This window comes from Chiloscyllium plagiosum, chromosome 24 (assembly GCF_004010195.1).
Source record: "Chiloscyllium plagiosum isolate BGI_BamShark_2017 chromosome 24, ASM401019v2, whole genome shotgun sequence".
In the NCBI taxonomy this organism is placed as follows: Eukaryota; Metazoa; Chordata; class Chondrichthyes; order Orectolobiformes; family Hemiscylliidae; genus Chiloscyllium; species Chiloscyllium plagiosum.
In genome coordinates this window covers 51063522-51086679 of record NC_057733.1, presented here as the reverse complement: position 1 = coordinate 51086679, position 23158 = coordinate 51063522, and the positions used below count along the sequence as shown (strand labels likewise).

General features: G+C 38.7%; 1 protein-coding gene across 1 annotated transcript in view; it reads right to left on the bottom strand.

Annotated features, from left to right (window-relative positions):
• Positions 1 to 239: 239 nt before the first annotated feature.
• tex2 (testis expressed 2) overlaps positions 240 to 23158 on the bottom strand; it is a 131862-nt gene continuing 108943 nt past the window's right edge. Inside the window, exons 9-13 of the mRNA XM_043715090.1 lie at positions 17668 to 17793; positions 7659 to 7868; positions 7192 to 7312; positions 5417 to 5543; positions 240 to 482 (exon numbers count right to left, since the gene is read on the bottom strand). Of these exons, the coding sequence (XP_043571025.1) occupies positions 5418 to 5543; positions 7192 to 7312; positions 7659 to 7868; positions 17668 to 17793 (583 nt within the window). The 3' untranslated portion in view covers positions 240 to 482; position 5417. The remainder of the gene's footprint in view (positions 483 to 5416; positions 5544 to 7191; positions 7313 to 7658; positions 7869 to 17667; positions 17794 to 23158) is intronic.

The window sequence follows — 23158 nt, the reverse complement described above, 5'->3', positions numbered from 1 at the left end:
GAAACCCATGCAGACACAGGGAGAACGTGCAAACTTCACACAGCCAGTCACCCAAGGCTGGAATCAAACCAGTGTCCCTGGTGCTGTTAGGCAACAGTGTTAACTACTCGGCCACCATGTCGCACAGGAAACGGCAGGAAACATTGGTAGGATACAGCTAAAGAGTAGAGGAATGGGACCAACTGGATTGTTTTGTGAAACAGTTGGCACACACACACACTGGACCAAATAGATGTATTTTGTACTATTTTGTGGACAAAATCTGTGGGCTGAATTGTAACAGGAGAAATTTAAAACAGACAAACATGAAGTGCTGCCCATTAGCAAAAAATAGCTGATCATCCAGATCAGGGACAGTGCATTTCAAGCAGAATTCTTCTATAAGTCCCTGACATGGTAATGATGAAGCTGAAAGATTTAGGAGGTTGAGTAGGATTCTTCTCAATCACTGAAGAATGGACAACATTCAACTTGACCCATCACTGAAAAACCAGAAACAGAATGACAATTTATGCAGTCACAACACATTGGTGTAAGTTAGAGAAAGATAATGCTCAAATTAAATAAGGCTTTGTGCAGCTCACATTTGAAGACTTTTTGACGTTCTGGTTACAAATACAGGAGACATATTCACAGGCTAGAAAAAGTCCTAAGATACAAGATTGTCCACTCATGATAGATTGCAAGTGACCAGTAAAGGCTGGAAAAAAAAAATGCCTGAGGTTGTTGACTTGTTCGCTGAGCTGGTAAGTTTCAACACCATACTAGGTAACATCTTCAGTGCATCTCCGGTGAAGCGTTGATGTTCTGTCCCGCTTGATATGTGTGTGTCCTGATTTGCTGAGGTGGGCTGTATCATTTCCTGTTTTGTTTCTTAGTGGTTGGTATATGAGGTCTAATTTTACATCTTTGTTAATGGAGTTCTGGGTTGAGTGCTAAACCTCCAGGAATTCCTGTATATGACTTTGTTTGACTTGCTCTAGGATAGATACATTGTCCCAGTCGAATTAGTGTCCTTCCTTGTCTGTGTATGGACAGAAGTGATAGGTGTTTGTGTACCCTGATGGCTCGTTTTCTTCCAATTTACCCGATGTAATGTTTGTGGCAGTCTTTACATGATCTTTTATATATAATGTTGGCTCTGTTAGTTGTGGATAGAGGATCCTTTGTACTTGACAGTAGTTGTTATAGTGTGGTTGTTGGTTTGTGGGCTACCATGATACCTAGGGGTCAGAGTGGGCTGGTGGTCATTCCGGCATGTCCTTGATGTATGGCAGGGTGACCAGTGTATCCGGACATGTGTTTTCCTGTTGTAGTCTGTTATGTAGGTATAGGAGGACTATGCTTTTTGGGTAACTTGTTTTTGAAGATGCTGTATAGATGTCCTTCTTCGGCTTTACACAGCAGGGTTCTGCAGCATGTTATGGTTTACTTGAATAATGTTCTGATGCATCTCCGTTAGTGGGTGTTGGGATGATTGCTGTTGGAGTTGAATACTTGATCTGTATTGGTGGCCTTCCTGTATACACAGGTCTGGAGCTCACCGTTGGCTGTGTGTTCAGCCATTACTTGCAAGAAGGAAAGTTGATTGTTGTTCTCTTCTTCCTTGGTGAATTTTTTTTGTTAATGCCGGTGAAAATGTTGATTAGGAGTTGATGGGTTTCTTCATGTTGAGCACATTTGGTAATGTACACAACAGGAAGACATAACACGTCCGGATACACTGGCCACCTTGCCATACATCAAGGACACGTCGGAATGACCACCAGACTACTCCGAACCCTAGGTATCATGGTAGCCCACAAACAAATAACCACACTATGACAGCTACTGACAAGTATAAAGGATTCCATACCCACAACTAACAGAATCAACATTACATACGAAATACCATGTAAACACTGCCACAAACATTGCATAATGCATTGTGGAAGAAAACTAGCCAACAACAACTAGCCATCAAGAGACATGATCAATCACTTGTGTCCATACACAAAGAAGGACACCAATTAGACTGGGATAACATATCAATCCTAGGACAAGTCAAACAAAGACATGCACAGGAATTCCTGGAGGCATGGAACTCAACCCGGAACTCCATTAACCAACGGTTAGAATTGGACCCCATATATCAATCACTAGCAACCAAAACTGGAAATGATACCACCTACCTCAGCAAACCGGGACACACACAAATATCATGTGGGACAGAACACAAACGCTTCACCGGAGGTGCACGGAAGATGTTACCTAGTATGGTGATGACACATCTGCAAACAAACTTATCAGCTCAACGAGCAAGTCAACAACCTCACCTACAACCTGAGCTACAAATTTTCTCAAGGACTTCGAAAAGTGTCTTTCAGCCACATAAAGTAGTAATTGAGTAGTGGCCTCATTGAGATGTATGAGATTGAAAGGTCAAGATAAATTTGGAAAATTATTTTGAACGGAATGGTCTGTAAGCTAATACTAAGGAAGATAATTGCAGAAGGGATTGTGGATATAATGGAAATGAAAACATTGAGTTTATTGAACAACCGGAAGAGAGAGCAAAAGATCGTTCTGAAAATATGACTAAATGGGCTTTCTTCGTCAATAATTATCCTGAGTATCTTGGGTCATCGTGTTCTAAATAATTCTAGCAACTATATAAATGTATTTTAGTACACAATGCCTCTGCTTCAAAACGATTTACTTGATTTTTCTCTTTTTGATCTGGTAATTTTCCTTCTCCTACTTCCCAGATCAACTGGACAATGCTCATTCCTCAAGCTTCCAGATGGTTCAATGAGTGGGCATCCACATTAAACTGTGCAATCATCAGGCAATGAGAATATTGGAGCACTTGGAATATCCAGACTGTAATTAGTTCCAATTAGTAATGTCACAACTTTAGGCTCCCATGTGTAATTAGACTGGTTACAAATGCCACAAAAATAACAAATCACACAGGTTGCTCGACTGAAGAATTTATTAAATAAAACATAGCAAGCCAGTCCTTCACAATGTTAATTTGATTATGTGAAGTACAATATGACAATTTATAAGAATTTTCATTTAATTCTGATTATGTATAGTGCATTTAGTCCATGGACTCATAATTCATTATTGCACACTTATTCAGGTCAAATGACCCGACTACAACAAGACATGCAAATTTTTTTTGGCAGGCAAATATTGCCCACAGAAGGTAAGTAGAAGAAAGCAATAATGTGGATTAAGACTGGAATGCAGTCAAACTGTGCTGTGGCCATTGTATCCTTGGTATTAAATTGAAACAAAATACAATGTCGTACCTACAGGGCTAGATTAAAACAAATATATAAAATTAAAAATACAACTTTATACACATCTTAAAATATATTACTTAGTTTTAATTAACATTCTTCAAATGGTCATTTTCTCAAAGAAACTTCATCTTGAACGACAATTTGTCAAATCCTTCACGCTGTAGAGACTTCAATTATCTATTTGTAATTCATGTCATGAATGGCAATTTACACAATTTGAATGTCTAGGGAAAGTTATGGCTCAAAATAAATATGGAAAAAAAAACACAGAACAGCCAAGGCAAATTATAATAACCATGGGCACAGTGGCACTGAAGCACAAGTAACATTAAAATTTCTGCAGACCTCATGTAGAAATGTTGCATACAAAGGCTCAGAAAGAACACAACTTCCTCACTATAGGGAAATTAAACAAAACCTGGTTTTAAAATAAAACTGGCATTTTAAGTTGACTTACATTACAGATTGACTTCTGCAACATTTTTATAGCTTCCTCTTTGTTCATTCAGATAAACTCTACAAGGGTTCCTCGCCACAATTTTAAAAGTGTTTTAAAATTACTGGAAAAAAATGTTAATGCTTTTAATGATAACTCAAAAGTTTTAAGAGTTTGAAATGAGATTATCTTCTCCATTAGAAACAGCAAGAGCCTTACTTCATTTGTTCATATTCTGCAAACACTTTCTTGCAGACACTACCACTTTTAAGAATAAACAGTAGATCCACTGTGATTGGTTATAGCTGTGATTGGCCAGCCTCTAAACATGAGCAACTTTCAGTGAAGAAAACATTTAACAAGGACAACAATCTATAAAAGTGTTTGTGTTTTGTTTATAAGTAATTTCACAAAAATTGGAGTAAATGATCTGATATTATTTAACCTGCTGTCTTCAAACATTCTGGATCTATTTATACTTAGGTGGGACTTGTCAATGTCGAGGTGATTCTGCCATGCACTAGAATGATGGTGAAGGAGAAAAAAACTTTACTAGAATGAAATGGCTCTCTCTCAAATATACCCATGTGCTATTATATAGAGCAATCTTAACTATCAGCTAAGGATTAAATCTGTGATTTCACTGCCAGGTTACAGAAACTTTGTCTACAGTGAATTTCAGCACTTCTCTACACATTATAATGTGTTAGGAACTGCAATACTTTATATAAACCATAAATGCAAAACTTAAAAATATATAATTTTATATTATATATCACAGTGGCTGTCACATAATCCTATCATTTCTCCCTCTTGTGCAGACACCACACAAAAGTGGATAATTTCAGGAGCTGGTTGTCTATTGTTTGATTACATGAACTAATAAAAAGACATGTCAGAGTTGAAAAAAAGAATATGCAGCTAAACTGCTCATGAATTAGGCAAAAGTAATATATCAATTTATAATGGGAATCTAATTATCAGTAAAGAAAATCTACAAAGTAATGTACCATACAATCTATAAATTACCAGGGCTGAAGGGGATAATATTGATCTCGCTTGCAGATGCAAACTTGCCAGACTTGTGTGCAGACTATCAGCAGAATCCATTTGTCAATAAAAAGAGGATGCAGTTGCAAATATCTTTCTCATAATGAATCACCACAAAGCAATGAGTGCAAGTATTCCAAGAGAAACTTATGTAAAGTTAGCAATCATTGACCAGCTTTGTCATTTTTGTGATGTGTTATTCTGAACAAATATTCATACCCAAAAGGCAATTCATGCATCGATTCTGCACTTGCATGGAGGTTGTCGCAGGCAACTATACAAGTACATTGTTCTGGAAATCATTTCTTAGGGCTATGAGAATCAGTCTAAACTGAAGCATTTCAGGGCAAACAAGTCATTTATAAATACAATTACATGTAGTCTCTCTCTCTCTCTCTCTCTATCTTGGCTTTTATTTTCTTGGAATGGCCTGCATGATAAATGGGTTGGAACAATATTAGCTGTTAACAATACACAGAAAGAGAGACATACACTCAGCAAACTGCACATACTGAGTACAACAAATTGCAAGTTTTCCAGGGAAGGATAGTGGCACTAATGATCCAAAAGACAGATGATATAGCTGAAAGCACATGAACAGCAACTTCATAACACTGTAAACATAAAACTTTCATACATCACAGTCGCTCAGCAACTTCTGTTGGTGTCTCCTTTGAAGGCCACACTGTGGATGAACGTGGATCCATGACGGAATGCATGATTGGAACATACACATCATCCATATTTGGCATAACGAAAATTTTCTGCAATATTTTTGATAAATGTAATCATTACATTTTGGTATTTAAATTTCTTTGAAAAGTCCAGTAGCTAGTTTTAGTATTCTATTAAAACACCAACGTTCATCATATGCATATTTTTAAAAGATACTTAATGCCACCTTACAGAGAAATATTTGCACTCTGAATTAAGTTTATTAACATCAAAAATAAAATGTTTATGATATAAACTGTTATTGTTAAAGCTTAAAACTGATAACTGGTCAGAACATTAGAAACAACAGATTTCAAATTAACTTTAAAAACTTCTAGCCATTGTCACAACTTGTGCTGAGTGAATGTCACCAAATCTTGTTAAAAGTAACCAATGAGGAGCAGACAAAGTTCACCTGTTAGATTTAGTACAACTCTCCAAAATAAAAACTATTATTTTGATTAGGAATCATTTCATCCAAATTATCAAATACTCCTGTGCTTGTATTCATGCCATATTTCAGCATTAACTGAAGTGAACATTCGGTGGCACAAAGATGCATATCTAAGAATACTTTCTTTGTGTGGTTAAGAAAGATAAACTGCTACCAATTCCTGTCACTGGTGAGGAGAAATGTGTTTTTGTTTACCCTTTTGTTTCGATCAGCAAGCTAGTAGAGAAGTGCTATACTGCACCTTCGAGTCAGAATACAGCCAGTCAGGTGGTAAAAGCATAAAACCAATGGCGAAACGAGTAACTTTTGCTGTCAACAATAGTTGATAAGGGTTGGACCCAAGTCCAGTTTAATAAACATCATTTGATTGCTGGACATTCTATCATTACAATCTGATTGTTATTATGATTTGTTTCCTTATTGCAGTTTTTTTTCAAACAGTAACAAAGCAGCTTATATTTCATTTCCACGAGAAGAGGGGAGAAAACTGGAAAACAGTTCAATGAAAAGTTCAACAAAAATAAATTAAAAATGATGACACTGATGAAAACATTTTACAAGTCCTGAAGAAATTAATTTTCTCTGTTCCCATGATTACTTTCAATGCCTTGCTTAAGAAGCTATTATTACTATCTAAGCCTTAGGTATCACATTTTAAAAACAATTTGAATTATTTATGTATAAAAATTGACATACATCTCTTATGTGCATTTGTTAGAATAACACTGCACTTTAGGAAAGATGTGAGAGTCCATGAAAGGATGCAGAAGGGATTTACCAGAATAGTTCAGTGATGAGACAATTAAGCTACAAGGCTGTTCTGCATGGGGTTATATTTGATTGAAGTGTACACGATAATGACAGTGCTTAGGTAAAGTAGAGAGAGAGAATCTGTTCCCACAAGCTGACAAGATTGGGACCAAGGGAGATAGATGTATTATTTGGGCAAGAGATGCCAAGGGATGCAGAATATGAGGAAGAGCTTTATGTTTTTAACAAATGAGGGATAATGACTTGGAAGTTGCTGTATGGACATTTGAAGGAAATACGTTTGCAGGGCGACAGAGATAAGACTGAGAGAATGAGACCAATTGACTTGCTCCAAAGTGCTGGAATGGACTCAGAGAAACTAACAGCCTCATTCGGAGTCATTATAACTCCATAACAGAGGAGAATACAGAACAGAAAAAGAACAGTCAGAAGCATGGACTGACAGCAAAATTCAGGTATGCTCAATTTCTTACCTGGAACTCTTGTTCAAGTTTCTTTTCAATCCAGTCAGTTACATGTGCAATAGTGACTTCACGCTCCCCCAGTTTGGGACGAGCTTTTAACTCTAAGTGTGGAGGTGTTCGGAAACCATACCTTTGAACAAAAATGATAGATCACGTTAGTCAACTTAAGAGGCTTCAAAGCAAAATAATAAACCAGCTAATGCATTGAGCAGCATTTGGAGAGACTTAAAAGTCCAGAGAAAAGTGAAAAGCAATGGGACACAACCACAGAACTGAGAAATAAATTTCAAACTTATTGTGTTACCAGGTGCTAACCACCAGCCTGAGTTTTACTATAGATTTAGGTATCCCATCACTATAAAATTGCATAAAATATCTCACTCCTGAATTAATGAGATGGCTGCCCATAAAATTGTTGTTAAAAGTTCACAGAACAGGGGGCAATTCCAATGAAATCTGTAACAGCCTTCCCTTACCATATTCTGTCAGTAGGTGGTGGTGGAATGTTCACAGCCAATGTTCCTTTGCATTCCTGAACTTCTACTGTTAACAGTAATGGTGTATTTGAAACCTCTTCGATTTTCTTCTTAATAAACTCCGTTTCTGTGGCTTTCTGAAAATATTTTGACTTTGTAATTTTATCCACAAGTCTCATTATCTTGCTTGGTCGATGTCCTCCCACATATCTGCACATGTGGAAAAGAGTTAATATTTGCCACCGAATATTCTGAATATTTACATGTTGTGTAATTCCATAGTATCAGACATTTTTGAACAAATGGTTTACCCATGCATTGAGTATTCACATCATCTTCAAAATTTTTTGAAATTCATTCATGGATCATGGATTACAGATGGTGTTGGATTATGTTTAAAAAGCAAAGTACACAAAGGGTGGGGACTGTGTTTCTTGCAGAATGTTGATGCTATTGTATATTTTTAAATCATGAACAAGCTTAAGATGTACTTTGATATATCCTTAATGACTTTAAAACCATCAAAATAAAATTAATTTTATACTATGCATCTCCAACACACTGGGCGGCACGGTGGCACAGTGGTTAGCACTGCTGCCTCACAGCGCCAGAGACCCGGGTTCAATTCCCGCTTCAAGCGACTGACTGTGTGGAGTTTGCACGTTCCTCCAGGTGCTCCGGTTTCCTCCCACAGTCCAAAAGATGTGCCGGTCAGGTGAATTGGTCATGCTAAATTGCCCGTAGTGTTAGGTAAGGGGTAAATGTAGGGGTATGGGTGGGTTGAGCTTCGGCAGGGCGGTGTGGACTTGTTGGGCCGAAGGGCCTGTTTCCACACTGTAAGTAATCTATTCTAAATGCAGAATTTGTTGATTGGAGTGAAAACAGCGAACAACCCTGCCAGTGTCATTCTGAGAAGCAGGTAATTGTTTAATTGGTAATTATAGACATCTTTATTGAGAGAAAAATAGTGCTATGATCCACATTACATTGAATCATTACAGCAAAGAATATAATCCAAAACTTAAATATCTTAGAGTCACAGAGTTGTACTGCACAGAAACAGACCTTTCAGTCAAACTAGGCCATGCTGATCAGACATCCTAAATTAATATAGTACCATTTGCCAGCATTTGGCCCACATCCCTCTAAACCCTTCCTACTTGTGTACACATCTTGATGCCTTTTAAATATAGTATAGGAGTATAAGAGTTGGGACATCTTGTTGCAGCTGTACAATGTGTTGGTAAGGCCACATTTTGAGTACTGCTTGCAATTCTGGTCGTCCTACTATAAAAAGGATATTATTAAACTAGAAAGAGTGCAGAAAAGATTTACTAGAATGCTACCTGGACATGAAGGTTTGAATGATAAGGAGAGGTTGGATAGGCTGGGACTTTTTCCACGATGTAAAAGAGACAGAGGTGACTTTACAGAGATCTACAAAATAAGAGAGGAACAGTTAAGGTAGATATATCGCAACACCTTTTCCCCAAGGCAGGGGAGTCTGAAACTAGAGAGCATAGGTTGAAGGTGAGAGTGAACAGATATAAAAGGATCCCAGGGGCCTTTGTTTTAAGCATAGAGAGGGGTGAATGTCTGGAATGGGCTTCCAGAGGTAGTGGTGGAGGCAAACACAATTTTGTTATTTAAGAAACATTTGGACAGATGGGATAAAGGGATATGAACCAAACCCAAACAAGTAGGACTAGATTACTTGTGAAAATCAGGTGGCATGAACAAGTTGGGTCGAAGAGTCTGTTTTCATGCTGTAAACCTCTATGACTCCAGGTGTTGTTAAGTGTACCAGCCTCAACCACTTCCTCTGGCAGCTCATTCTGTACATGCACCACCCTCTGCATAAAAAGGTTGCCCCTTTAGGTTTCTTTTCTACCTTTCTCCTCTCACCTTAAACCCTGGCAACATCCTTGTAAATCTTGTCTGCACTCTTTCAAGTTTAACAACATCTCTCCTATAGGAGGGAGATCAGAACTGAATGGAGTATTTCAAAAGTGGCATAACCAATATGTCATACAGCCGCAACATGACCTCCCAACTCCTACACTCAATGCACTGGCCAATAAAGGCAAGCGTACCAAATGCTTTCTTCACTCCTCTATCTACCTTGATTTCACCTTCAAGGAACTATGAACCTGCACCCTAAGGTCTCTTTGTTTCGCAACATTCCCCAGGACATGACCATTAAGTGTATTAGTCATGCCCTGATTTGCCTCCAAAATGCAACACCTTCCATTTAACTAAATTAGATTCCATCTGCCACTACTCGGCACATCAGTCCATCTGATCAAGGTCACATTGTATTCTGAGATAACTTCCTTCACTGCCCATTACACAGCAACAATTTTCACGTCATCTGCAAACTTACAGAACATTCCTTTCATATTCACATCCAAATCATTTGTATAAATCACAAAAAGCGGTGGACCTAGCACTGATACTTACATCACATTGCTGGTCACAGGCCTCCAGTCTGAGAAGCAACCCACCACAACCATTCTCTGTCTCTTTACCGTCAAGCTAATATGTATCCAAATGGCTAGCTCTCCCTGGATTCCATGTGATCTAACCTTGCTAACCAGTCTATCATGTGGAATCTTGTTGAACGCCTTGCTAAAATCCACAGAGACAATGTCCTCTGCTCTGCCTTCCTGAAGAAGGGCTCATGCCCAAAATGTCGATTCTCCTGCTCCTTGGATGCTGTCTGACCTGCTGCGCTTTTCCAGCAACACATTTTCAGCTCTGCCTTCTTCAATCTTCTTTGTCACTTCTTCAAAAAAATTAAGTTACTGAGACACAATTTCCCATGAACAAAGCCATGTTGACTATCCCCAGTCAGTCCACGCTTTTCTAAATACACATAGACCCTGTCCCTCAAAATCCTCTCCAACAATTTACCCAACACTGGGAAGAGACTCACTAGTCTATAGATCCCTGACATTTCCTTACCACCTTTCTTAAACAATGGCACCACATTAGCCATCCTCCAGTCTTCTGGCATCTTACCCTGGGCTATCGATGATACAAATGTCTCAGAAAGGGGCCCAGCAATTACACCAATAGCTTCCCACAAAGTTCTAGGATACAGGTGATCAGGTTTTCAGGATTTATCCACCTTTATGCATTTTAGGTAATAATGGACACAAGATATCACTGCTTATTTCTGTGTTCTCTAGCTTCCATATCCTTCTCCACAGTAAATATGGACATGAAATACTCATTTTGTATCCAACCCATCTCCTGCAGCTCCACACCCATAGATGGCCTTGTTGATCTTTAAGGGATCCTATTCTCTCCCTAGTTAGTCTTTTGTCCTTAATGTATTTGTAGAATATCTTTGGATTCTCCTTACCTCTGTTTGTCAAAGCTAACTTTTTCTCTCCTGATTTCCCTTGTGATTACTCCTACTGCCCTTATACTCCTTGAAGGATTCACTCAATCTTAACTGTCCATACCTGTCATATGGTGCCTCCATATTCTTGATGAGAGTCTCATTTTCTCTAGTTTTTTTTTTAGATTAGATTACTTACAGTGTGGAAACAGGCCCTTCGGCCCAACAAGTCCACACCGACCCGCCGAAGCGCAACCCACTCATACCCCTACATTTACCCCTTTAACCTAACACTACGGGCAATTTAGCATGGCCAATTTACCTGACCCGCACATCTTTGTGACTGTGGGAGGAAACCGGAGCACCCGGAGGAAACCCACGCAGACACGGGGAGAATGTGCAAACTCCACACAGTCAGTCGCCTGAGGCGGGAATTGAACCCGGGTCTCTGGCGCTGTGAGGCAGCAGTGCTAACCACTGCGCCACTGCTAACCATCCCCTTACACCTAACAGCCTTGCTCCAACACTAACAGGAAAATACTGCCTCTAGATGCACGTTATCTCATTTTTAAAGGCCTCCCACTTTCCAACTTCCCCTCTACCTGCGAATAGCCTTTCCCAATCAACTTTTGAAAATTCATGCCTTATACCATCAGAATTGTCCTTACTCCAATTTAGAATTTTAACTTTTAGATCAGGTTTATCCTTTTCCATAATTATTTTAAATCTAATAGAATTATGGTCACTGGTTCTAAAGTGCTCCCTCACTGACACCTCCATCACTTTCCTTGCCTTATTTCCAAAGAGAATGTCAAATTTTGCTTCTTCTCCAGTGGGTTTATCCAAATACTGTTTAAGAAAATTTTTCTTTTACACACTTAACAGATTTCTGAACATCTTAATCAGGATCTTATTACAATTTGTGAGATAGGCAGATAGAATACACTGCTCTTAAAACTCAGCTTGTGGGTTTATTGCTGAAAATATTAACATGAAACTTTCTTAATATTTCCATCAAACCATTTAGGTGCGGGACAATTAAATTGTGTCTGGGTAGCATGTTATCCTGCAGTTAGCTCCAGAGCACTATTTACAGAATAACAGACAAGGCTACTAACTTTCAATCTCAATGGGAGCAGTGCATGTAGTAAGGAAAGAAGAAATTGAGGTCTGACAAATTATTCGGAAGCTAATTAATATCACAGAGTGCCAAAAATCCTTCAATTGTAATTTATTCTAAATTCTGCAATTCATCCAGAGCAGGACAGGCCATATAGTATAAAAGCAAGCCTAAAGTTCTCCCAGCAAGGAGTGAGAACTGCAAGAGAGTGAAAACCCAGAGTTGAGCTAAGTGTAGGCATTTAGGTCAGTGGGGTAGGGAAGATTACTGTGTCTTGTTCAGGCCATTTTTGCAAGGTAAACACAATGACTGCAGATGCTGGAAACCAGATTCTGGATTAGTGGTGCTGGAAGAGCACAGCAGTTCAGGCAGCATCCAAGGAGCTTCGAAATCGACGTTTCGGGCAAAAGCCCTTCATCAGGAATGGCTTTTGCCCGAAACGTCGATTTCGAAGCTCCTTGGATGCTGCCTGAACAGCCATTTTTGCAAGGGGCTGCTTTGTGGTCAAAGTGCCACTGGTTAGATCTAAGAGTGGGCCTACATGAATACTGGGCTTTGTTAACAAGGGTGAGCAGCAAAAAGGTAAGGGCAAGATGACAGCTTTTTTGGCCCTAAGTCTGCTTGTTGTTAAAGGGGCAGAGATGGCAGTCAGTGGAGTAGTATACTTCTCCTGTCAGATGCTGGAGATCAAGGAGCAGTCAAATGCCTCAGCATTATATCTGCAGCATGTGTGCAGCTTCTCTAAGACCACATGGATCGGTTGGAATAGCAGTTAAAAGCACTGTGGAGCCCATAGGAGGCAGCGAATGTGATAGATAGTAACTTCGGGGACTTGGCCACACCAAAGGTTCAGTCAGCTTGACGGGTGACCACCAGGAAAAGTAAGCAAGTAGTGCAGGAATCTTCTGTGGCTATCTCCCTCTCTAACAAATAAACTGTTTTGGATACTGTTGGGGGTGGTGGATAACCTCTCAGGGAAAAAAATAGCAGCAGCCAGTCTTTGGCATCACGACTGCAAAGTCCAAATGAGCAATTGTGACAGGGGACTCTCTAGTCAGGAACACAGACAGACATTTCTGCGACCTGATATCATTCTGATATCCCAGTCCCATGTTCCCATCCATGCCCTGCGTTCATCTGTCTTACATGTCAGGCCTCTTGCATTGAAATAAATGCAGTTTAATTTATCTTCCTTTGTTCCCTGCTGTGCTCTTGTCTATTTAACTTGTGAACAAGACTCCAGGATAGTATGTTGTCTCCCTTATGTCAGGGTCAAGAATATCTCGGAGCGGTTGAAAATTTTGAGAGGGGAGGTGAGCAGCCATAGGTCTTTGTACATATACATAGACAGAAAAAGGGATGAGGTTCTGTACAATGAATATAGGGAGTTAGGCAGGAGGTTAAAAAGCAGGACCTCAAAGGTAACAATCTCTAATTACTCTTGGTGTCACATGCTAGTGAAACTAGGAATAGGATAGGGTAGATGAATGGCTGAGGTGGTGTTCCAGGGGGCAGGGATTCAGATTTTTGGATCACTGGGATCTCTTCTGCGGCAGAAGTGACCTGTACAAGAGGGACTGGTTGCATCTGAAATGGAAGGGGACTAATATCCTGGTGGGGAGATTTGCTAGAGCTATTTGGGAGGGTTTAAACTAGTCTGGCAAGGGGATGGGACGCTAAGAAGTTGTGAGACAAGAGAGAAGGTTGAGGCTGGTTCAGAAATTAAAGAAAACAAGTTAAAAAGACAAGAGCACAGCAGGGAAGAAGGGAAGATGAATTAAACTGCATTTAATTCAATGCAAGAGGCCTGACATGTGAGGCAGATGAACTCAGGGCATGGATGGGAACATGGGTCTGGGATATCAGAGCGATAACAGAAACATGGCTGACAAAGGGGCAGGACTGGCTGCTCAATGTTTCGGAGCACAGATGATATAGGAAGGATGGAAGGGGAGGCAACAAAGGAGGGGGAGTGGCATTTTTCATCAGGGAACACATCACAGCAGTACTTGGAGAGGACATTCCTGAGGGATTATCCAGTAAAGCTATATAGGTGGAACTGAGAAACAAGAAATGCGAAATCACTTTGATGGGATGGTACTATAGACGCCCCAATAGTCAGCAAGACATTGAGAAACAAATACATAGGGAGATCGCAGATAAAAATAATAGGGTTATAATGGTAAGGGATTTCAACTTGCCAAACACAGTCTGGGACTGCCATAGTGTTAAGGGCTTGGATGGAGAGGGATTTGTTAAATGTGTTCAAGGAAACTCTCGATCAGGCCAGACCACTCAAAACATTCTTAAGCAGGCAGCCCTAGACCTAACTTTGCAAGTCGTTTCAGTAAGTGTACAGTGAAAATTACCTGGAGTAAGTTAGCTAAGTTAACTACTACATTTTAAAACAGACAAAAAAATGTATCCACAAAATTACACAATGAAACACAAAAGACAGAATGAAGAACCCCTCCAGAACTCAACCTATCCAGCTAGATTTAATTATGGTAATCCGAACACACACACACACACACACGCATCCCAATAAGCAAACTCCCTTTAAAACCCAGTATAAATGGAACACATGCTTACAGGTTGAAGTTGAAGGGCAGAAAAGAGATAGTTTCCACACAGCTCTCCGCATGGAACTTCCCAGTTCAGGAGTGAACTAACACTGCTCAGCTCAGCTCAGCTCAGCTCAGCTAACTAGAAGAGTTGACCACTCCCCCTTCATTATACAGGTCACTTCTAAAACATGACCACTTTTGGCCAGAAGTCTCATCTGTTTACATATAAACAAAAGGCCTCTTTGTACCAAACCAGGCTATCAGAGTCCGGTTTGGTTTATTGCCCCTCTGAAAAAAAAAAATTAAAAAAGTCTCTGAGCCAAGAAACAGCTTTTAGAAATAAAGGGACTAGCTTTGTGACAACGGTCCTACTAAAGAAGGGGCAAAATTTCAAATCCTCTTGGGAAATAAGGCAGGGCAAGTGACTGAGGTGCTCGTGGAGGAGCACTTTGGGACCAGTGACCATAATTCCAATGGTTTTAAAATAATTATCGAAAAGGATAGATCTGGTCCACAAGTTAAAATTTTAAATTGTGGCAAAGCCAATTTTGATGGTATTAGACGAGGACTTTCAAAAATAAATTTGGGAGGCTGTTTATAGATGATGGGATGTCTGGCAAGTGGGAGGCTTTCAAAAGCAAGATAATGAGTGTTCAGGGACATCATGTTCCTGTTGGTGTGAAGGCCAAGTCTGGCAGGAGTAGGGGACACTGGATGACTAGAGATATTGAGGCTCTGGTCAAGAAAAAAAAAAGAGGCATATATCAGGCATCCCTTGTAGGATGTAGGAGTACACATAAGAGGGAAATCAAGAGGGCAAAAAGGGGACATTAGATAGCTTTGGCAGATAGCATTAAGGAGAATCCAAAGAGATTCTGCAAATATATTAAGGGCAAAAGAGTAACTAGGGACAGCATAGGGCCCCTTAAAGATAAATGAAGCAATCCACATGTGAAATGACAGGAGATAGGTGAAACCCTAGATGAATATTTCGCATCAGTATTTACCATGGAAGAAGTGGGACGGAAGCTAGGGAACTCAAGGAAATAAATAGTGATGTCTTGATATCCACATTAAAGGAAAGGACGTGCTGGAGGCCTTAAAATGCACAAAGGTAGATAAATCCTTGGGACCTGATCAAATATATCCCAGAACATTGTGGGAATCTAGGGAAGAAATTGTGTGGCCCCTGGCAGAAATATTTGCATCACTGACAGCCATGAGTGAGGTGCCAGAAGCCTGGAGGATGGCTAATGTAGTGCCGGTGTGGACTTGAGCCGAAGGGCCTGTTTCCACACTGTAGTGAATCTAATCTAATCTAATCTAATCTTTATTTAAGAAAGGCTGCAAGGAAAAGCCAGGGAACTATAGACCAGTGAGCCCGACGTCAGTGGTGGCTAAGTTGGTGGAAGGGATTCTAACAGACAGGATCAACATGCATTTCAAAAGGCAAGGACTCATTAGAGGTCGTCAGCATGGTTTTGTGCATGGGAAATCATTGTGCCTCACAAACTTGACGGACATTTTTTTAAATAGGTGACCAAGAAGATAGATGAAGGCAGACATGGACTTTAGCAAGGCCTTCAACAAGGTTCTGCATGGCAGACTGGTCAATAAAGTTAGATCACAAAGGATCCAGGGAGAGCTAGCCAACTAGATACAAAATTGGCTTGATGGTAGGAGACAGAGGATGGTGGTAGAGGGTTGTTGTTCAGAATGGAGGCTTGTGACCAGCAGAGTGCCACAAGGATCAGTGTTGGGTCCACTCTTGTTTAGTCATTTTTATAAATGATTTGGATGAAAACATTGGAGGCAAGGTGAGAAAGGTTGTGGATGACACCAAAATTGGTGGTATAGTGAACAGTGGAGTACAATAGGATCTTCATCAACAGGGCCAGTGGGCCGAGAAATAGCAGGTGGGATTTAATTCAGATAAATGAGGTGTTCCATTTTGGTAAGACAAACCAGGGGAGAACTTACACAATTCATCGTAGGGCCCTGGGAAGTGCTGTCGAACAGAAAAACCTGGGGTGCAGATACGTAATTCCTTAAAACAGGTTGGTGAAGAAGGCATTTGGCATGCTTGCCTTCATTAGTAAAAGGGCCGAGTACAGGAATTGGGATGTCAATGTTACAGCTGTATAAGATATTGGGAAGGCCACATTTTGAGCATTTCATCCTTACAATTCGGGTTACCCTGCTATAGGAAGAATGTTATTAAACTGGAAAGGTGCAAAAACTATTTACAAGAACGTTACCTAGACTGGGCTAGGACATATTTTCTGGAGCATAGGAGGCTGAGGGTAACGTTATGGAGGTTTTTAAAACGGTGAGGGGCATAGATAAGGTAAATAGTCAAGGTCTTTTCCCCACTGTAGGGGAGTCCAAAACCAGAGGACACAGTGAGGGGGAAAAGATTTAAAAGGTCCTAAAGCGCAACTTTTTCATACAGAGGCTGGTGCGTATATAAAATGAGCTGCCAAAGGAAGTAGTAGAGGTGGATACAATTACAACATTTAAAAGAGATTTGGATATGAATAGGAACGGTTTCAAGTTAGACTGAAGGGTCTGTTTCTGTGCTGTATGACTCTAGACTCTAAAATAATAAAAATAATAATGTGATTGGCTGATTTCACTTCAAAGAAATCCATTAGTACAAAACATTTCTAAAATCTGGTTAAGTGTTACTAAATTTTAGGAAACATTTTTATATAAAATTCGACTCTCAATTCAACTACCATTGTAACCATTATTAAAAGGTATACTGCCCAGCCAGTCATAATTTCCTTCTTTGCTTGGTTTGGGATTGTGATGGAAATGCAATAATCACAAATTCGGCAATCTTATTTTTAAATTAAAATCAATTTGGACTCAAACAATTAGAATAAAAATAAGCTTATTTGAAGTTAATGATAAAAAAAATTGAATGTTCAAACTTTTTATGCTGCTTCAAAATATTTTAATTAACATTCATACCCTTCTGCCACTGCTGCTGATACCTTGTCTCCTCCCAGCACATCTTGTCCATCTTCTTCATCAGAAGAGCCAGCACTTGACGACTCCTCATCACTGTCAGCAAGACAAAAGGCTTTCGGTCTACTCCTATATTGGGAGCATTGCAAAAGAAAGAACAGCTTTAAACAATCATCCTATTCCATATTGTATTTTTATGAAGATTAAGATCATGCAGAGAAAAGCAAAAATGATAGTATTGAATCTAGGTCAGTAATGTATTTGTTTTTTGCATGCCATCGATTAAATTTCACTCTGATCCCAAAATTAAAAATCACGCACATCAGGTTATAGTCCAACAGGTTTATTTGGAAGCACTAGCTTTCAGAGCGCTGCTCCTTTATCAGCACAACCACTTGATGAAGGAGCAGCACTCCGAAAGCTAGTGCTTCCAAATAAACCTGTTGGACTATTACCTGGTGTTGTGTGATTTTTAACTTTGTACAGCCCAGTCCAACATCAGTATCTCCAAATCATGATCCCAAAAAGTTTTCCAAAACAGACCAACTTCTTTAACAGATGAAAATTTGCATTTTTCATACTACCCAATTTATCTTTCTAAAAACAAGTAAATATGATGCCCTGTAAGGAAATCAATACTTTCTGAAATTATAAGGAATTATTTTGAAAATATTCTACTAGGATGTGCAATTTATTTTTTTCCATCTTAATGTTTCTCCATTGCCATGTCTCTTCTGAGGGTCATGGTCTGCATGCAACAAGGAACTAAATCTGTACATTCCTTGTCTGATTGGGTGAGTACATCACTTGTTTCTTCTCAAGACTTGCCTTAATTTCTCTCCACTGCATGGTAGATTCTCAGTGTGCAGATGTGATTGCGTCCTCCAGAATGTTCATACTTCCATGAAGTGAATAAATAAGTGCAAATGATCAATTTGGAACCATTATGACTGTAATGTTCCAGAATCATAACGATATTAAATACAAGATTTGGACATCGGTACTGAATATCTGCATAGATTTGAGATAATCGATACCAGGAAGTAAATCCCAGTTAAGTGGAAAAATTCAAATAGCTTCCTAAACCAATCAAGTGAAGTTTATTTACATTTCTATCCTAATGATCTTCAGCCTTGTAATCACTTCCATGAGTAAGGAATTGATTCTGTGCAATCCACAAACAGCACTGAGTTAATGTATCATGGATACATTTTACAATTCATATTTACCAACAGGAACTGTATTACTTGTGTGCAATAACTGTGGTTTATCATAAAAGATTGATAAGATTTCTAAGCTTATCAGGTATTAATCAGCTGCTGACTATTAGATATAGTCAGTGGTGAAAGATACTGCGTACTTGCACTATTAATTTGATAAACTTCATACATACCTTCAATGGCGCACCACAGAGAAGGGACATTTAAATGTTGCAAGAAAAATAAGACCCATTCCCATCACCTCCCCCCCCCACTTCCTCTACAACAGATGACCTAAAATTGCTAAGTACAACATGTGGAGAAATCAGGCTACAAATCTCATTCAAGACTGGGCTTTGACCTCCTAATTGAAAGTTCAAATCTCTTATCATTGTAGTTATTCAGGTGTCTTGACATTTTTAAATACATGGCTCCAACACTTCTAAACTGTAGAAATTGCTGGAAAAGCTCAGCAGGTCTGGCAGCATCAGTGGAGAAAAATCAGAGTTAACATTTTGTGTCAAGTGACCCTTCTTAAGAACTTAAATTCTCTGGACCTAAAACATGAATTCTGATTTTTCTCTCCACAGATTTCCAGCAATTTCTGTTTTTGTCTCTGATTTACAGCATCTTTTGGTTTTTATATATCAAACCATTCTGTGCTCAGTAGTGTTTAATTTCTTATTTAAATTAAGTTTTGTGATCCATTTTTCTTACAACATTGGCATTTGAGTTAATCTCTGGCAATTAGTTACTTGCACTGTGTAGAAGAGAACGTAATAGAGAAAAAAGATAAAATTATGCAAGATTTCAGAAGATACATCATAAAAAACTGACTGGATTTCCAATATGTGCGGATGTAGACAGAGCCCAGTCAGGAACTGGGTGGCCCAGTGGATAGAGCACTATCCTTTTACCTCTGGGACTCAGCAATCAGTCCAAACGAGTCAGTGGGGAAAAAAGATGGGGTCTAGGGCCAACCTTGGAAGTATGTGGGTCGGCAGGTAGCAAATCAGCAGATGAGGAGGAGTAGGTCCAAAATATGTGGCTGCAACTTTGGGTGTTTTGAATTTCCGTAGGATGGTAAACAGTGAAATTTGTTTTCCAAAATTAGTACTTTTTTTAAAATTGAAAGTAGCATAAACATTTTTTAATGTAAAGCAAATGTTCATTGCGACTTAAGTGGGTAGAGAGAGAGGAAAGTGGAAAAGGTAATGCCAAGAAAGCATGCACTACTACCCATCCAACCTTTGCAAATATGTACAAATTTATTTCTCTCCAATTTCTTAATTTTTCAATCGGCAGACTTTAAGACTGCTGTAGTTATGAGACAGTAATTGCAGCTGATGGCAATTAAGGTAATTTATCTTCATAAAAAGTACAAAAAAATGAATTGAACATTTAATAAGTAGCCAAATGAACATGCCTAAATCAGCAGTTTGACTACATAGTTGCTAAGGGTTGCCTTTACTACTAGTTATAAAACATTTTACATTTATGCTTTCCTAAAATAATATTTGAAATTCAGTTATATCTTCAGTGCTGGACTTCCAATTAGGATGTATTCCTTTTGAGTTCTTATTATACAGTATTCGAGGTTCTCTTCCAAAAGGCAGTATACAAATACCAAAAATGCTCCATCCTTCATAAATAGAATAGTTCCCTTCACACCAACAAATGTATTCTGGCCCTCTTCCATCATTATAAGCTGATTCTTTAATAATGAAGCACAAGCCTAATGTTTCAGTATTCTAAGTAGTTACTGTACTGTTACTGTCACTTTCCAAATTATACTACAAGAAAGATGATGTACAATATAATTCATATTTTTTTAGGTTTGATTCAAACTGAGAACTTGGGTCACTGATACACTTATACAGTTCAGACAACAGGTCAAAAAGAGAGCACCCTAAGAAGAACTATTCATTCTAGGAGACTGTGTTGTTCAGCAAATGATCAGGATAAAATAGCATAACTGCAACTCATTTACGATACTAAAATCACTATACTGTAATCCCTTAAGAAATAGTGTTAGTATACATGCTAAGAGGAGAAACTGCATGCTCACCAAAATGCAACAATACAAAGGGAAATAGTCATAATAGGGAGAAGAACCAGGACAGTAATGTCTCAAATGTTAATTATGTCACATGCAATTAACATAACTCAATACAAGTTGCATAATTACATATTTTGAAATGGAGACTGCCATTATAAATACTTTTTTATGACAATTTCCCTTTAATAACACATGGACAAATAATCCCACCTACAAGCAGGATCCAGTAACAATGGTCTTTCCCCTTTAACAGAAACAATACAATGTTTAATTTCTGAATGGAATATTGACAGAACTACATTCCCACAACTCACAAATGTTTATGGAATGTTTATATTACAATTACCACTCACCAGAATCACACAAATCCACAGATGATTCCGAGCAAACACATTATAAATGGAGAAATGAAGGAAAAATGTATAAACAGAAGTTAGTGCAATCTTCTTTCAACTGAGAAATGCACACAATTGTGCAAAGAGTTGGTATTTTAGAAGAAGTTTTAAATAAATTTATCTTGTCTCACATATACACATTGCTGTAATGACTGTATTTAAACTGAATGGTATCATTTCTATTTGAAACCAATGTACAAACAAGGGCACAAGGGGAATGTGTATAAATCTATTGTTTGTTAATAAACACATTAGAAATAAACTTTGGTGATATTTCCAGCTGAATAACTAAAAAAACTAGACATAGTGGAATATTCTGAAAATTATTAGAAACAAATTTAATTTGAATCTATTCGATGCAATCCATCATGGGTATATTTTTACAGTCCATATTTACCAACAGGGACTTGTGTTACTTGTGTGCAACATCTGTGGTTTATCATTAAAGGTTGATATGATTTCTAAGTTCATAGTATTAAACAGCTGCTGACCGCCAGACCTGCTGAGATTTTCCAGCAACTTCTATTTGCTGACAATTAGAGAAAAGTCAATGGTGAAACATATATAGTTTCACTGTTGATTTGAAAAATTTCATACACAGTAAATTAATGTTAATTAGTTAACATTTCACACAAACGTGAAGCAAATTTTAGGATATGAGGTGGGAGAGGAATTGGTGTGTCAGGTTAATGAAATGTTCGTCGCAATGCAGTGACAAAATAAAAGTCATCTTCTGCTTCTTGGCTGTAATGCTGCTGCTTAAAATGAGTCAGATGGTAGGAGAAGGTACTGTCAAACCTCTCCATCTGATTGAACTTGCTCTCCCTTTAAATCCACTCATTCCATCAAAAAGGGAGCAATTATCACTACTACATGTGTGCTAATTATGCCTAGCTTTTTATGGGATGTGAGGACCAAAACTTGTTTCAGAATTACTTGAAGCTCCCTTCCTCATTGTTTTTCTTGATACGTTTATGATTGTATTGATGTAGTTTCTTGCAATCCTGAGTCGGAAAGTACATCAATTTTGCTTCAATTTCACCCTTCTCTCACAATTACATGGTCCATTTTGGACTCTTCCCTTTCATTTTTCAATTGCTGGGCTTCCACTATCATAAAATATTTATTGCAAGCCTAATGACTCCCACAGTTACCTGGACTACACTTTCTCAAATCCTGTTTTTTTCCACAAGAACTCTATTCCATTTTCAATTTTTCCTTCACATCTATTCTGATGAAGCTACCCCCTCAAATCAAGCACTTCTAATAGGCCTTCCTTTATTAACCCAATCTGGTTGATAGGGCCCGATATATCTATCACATTTTTTTTTATCTTCTACTCTCATACATTCTCGGCCCTCATAGAGCCATGATCAGGTTTCCCTTACATAAAGGTACAATACGGTGATTTCTGGAAACCTGAAATTAAGACAAATTTATAGGAGTAGGGACAATTATGTTGAGATTGTAACAGACATTGGCGTACTGTGTCCAGTTCTGGTCACCCTGTTATAGGAAGAAAACTAATAAGCTGGATAGGCTGGGACTTTTTCCACAGCAGCACAGGAGATTGAAGGTTATAGGAACCTTGTAAAGGTTTATTAAATGATGAGGGGTATAGATAAGGTGAATGACAGGTATCTTTTCCCGAAGGTGGGGTATTTCAAGAGTTAGTGGCATACTTTTAAGGTGAGAGGAGAAAGATTTAAAAAAGACATGAGGGGTAATTTTTTTTAAAACACAGAGAATGGTTCATGTGTGGAATGAACTTCCAGAAGTAGTGGTGGATGCGGATTCAGTTTCAACATTTAAAAGACATTTAGATAATTACATGAGTAAGA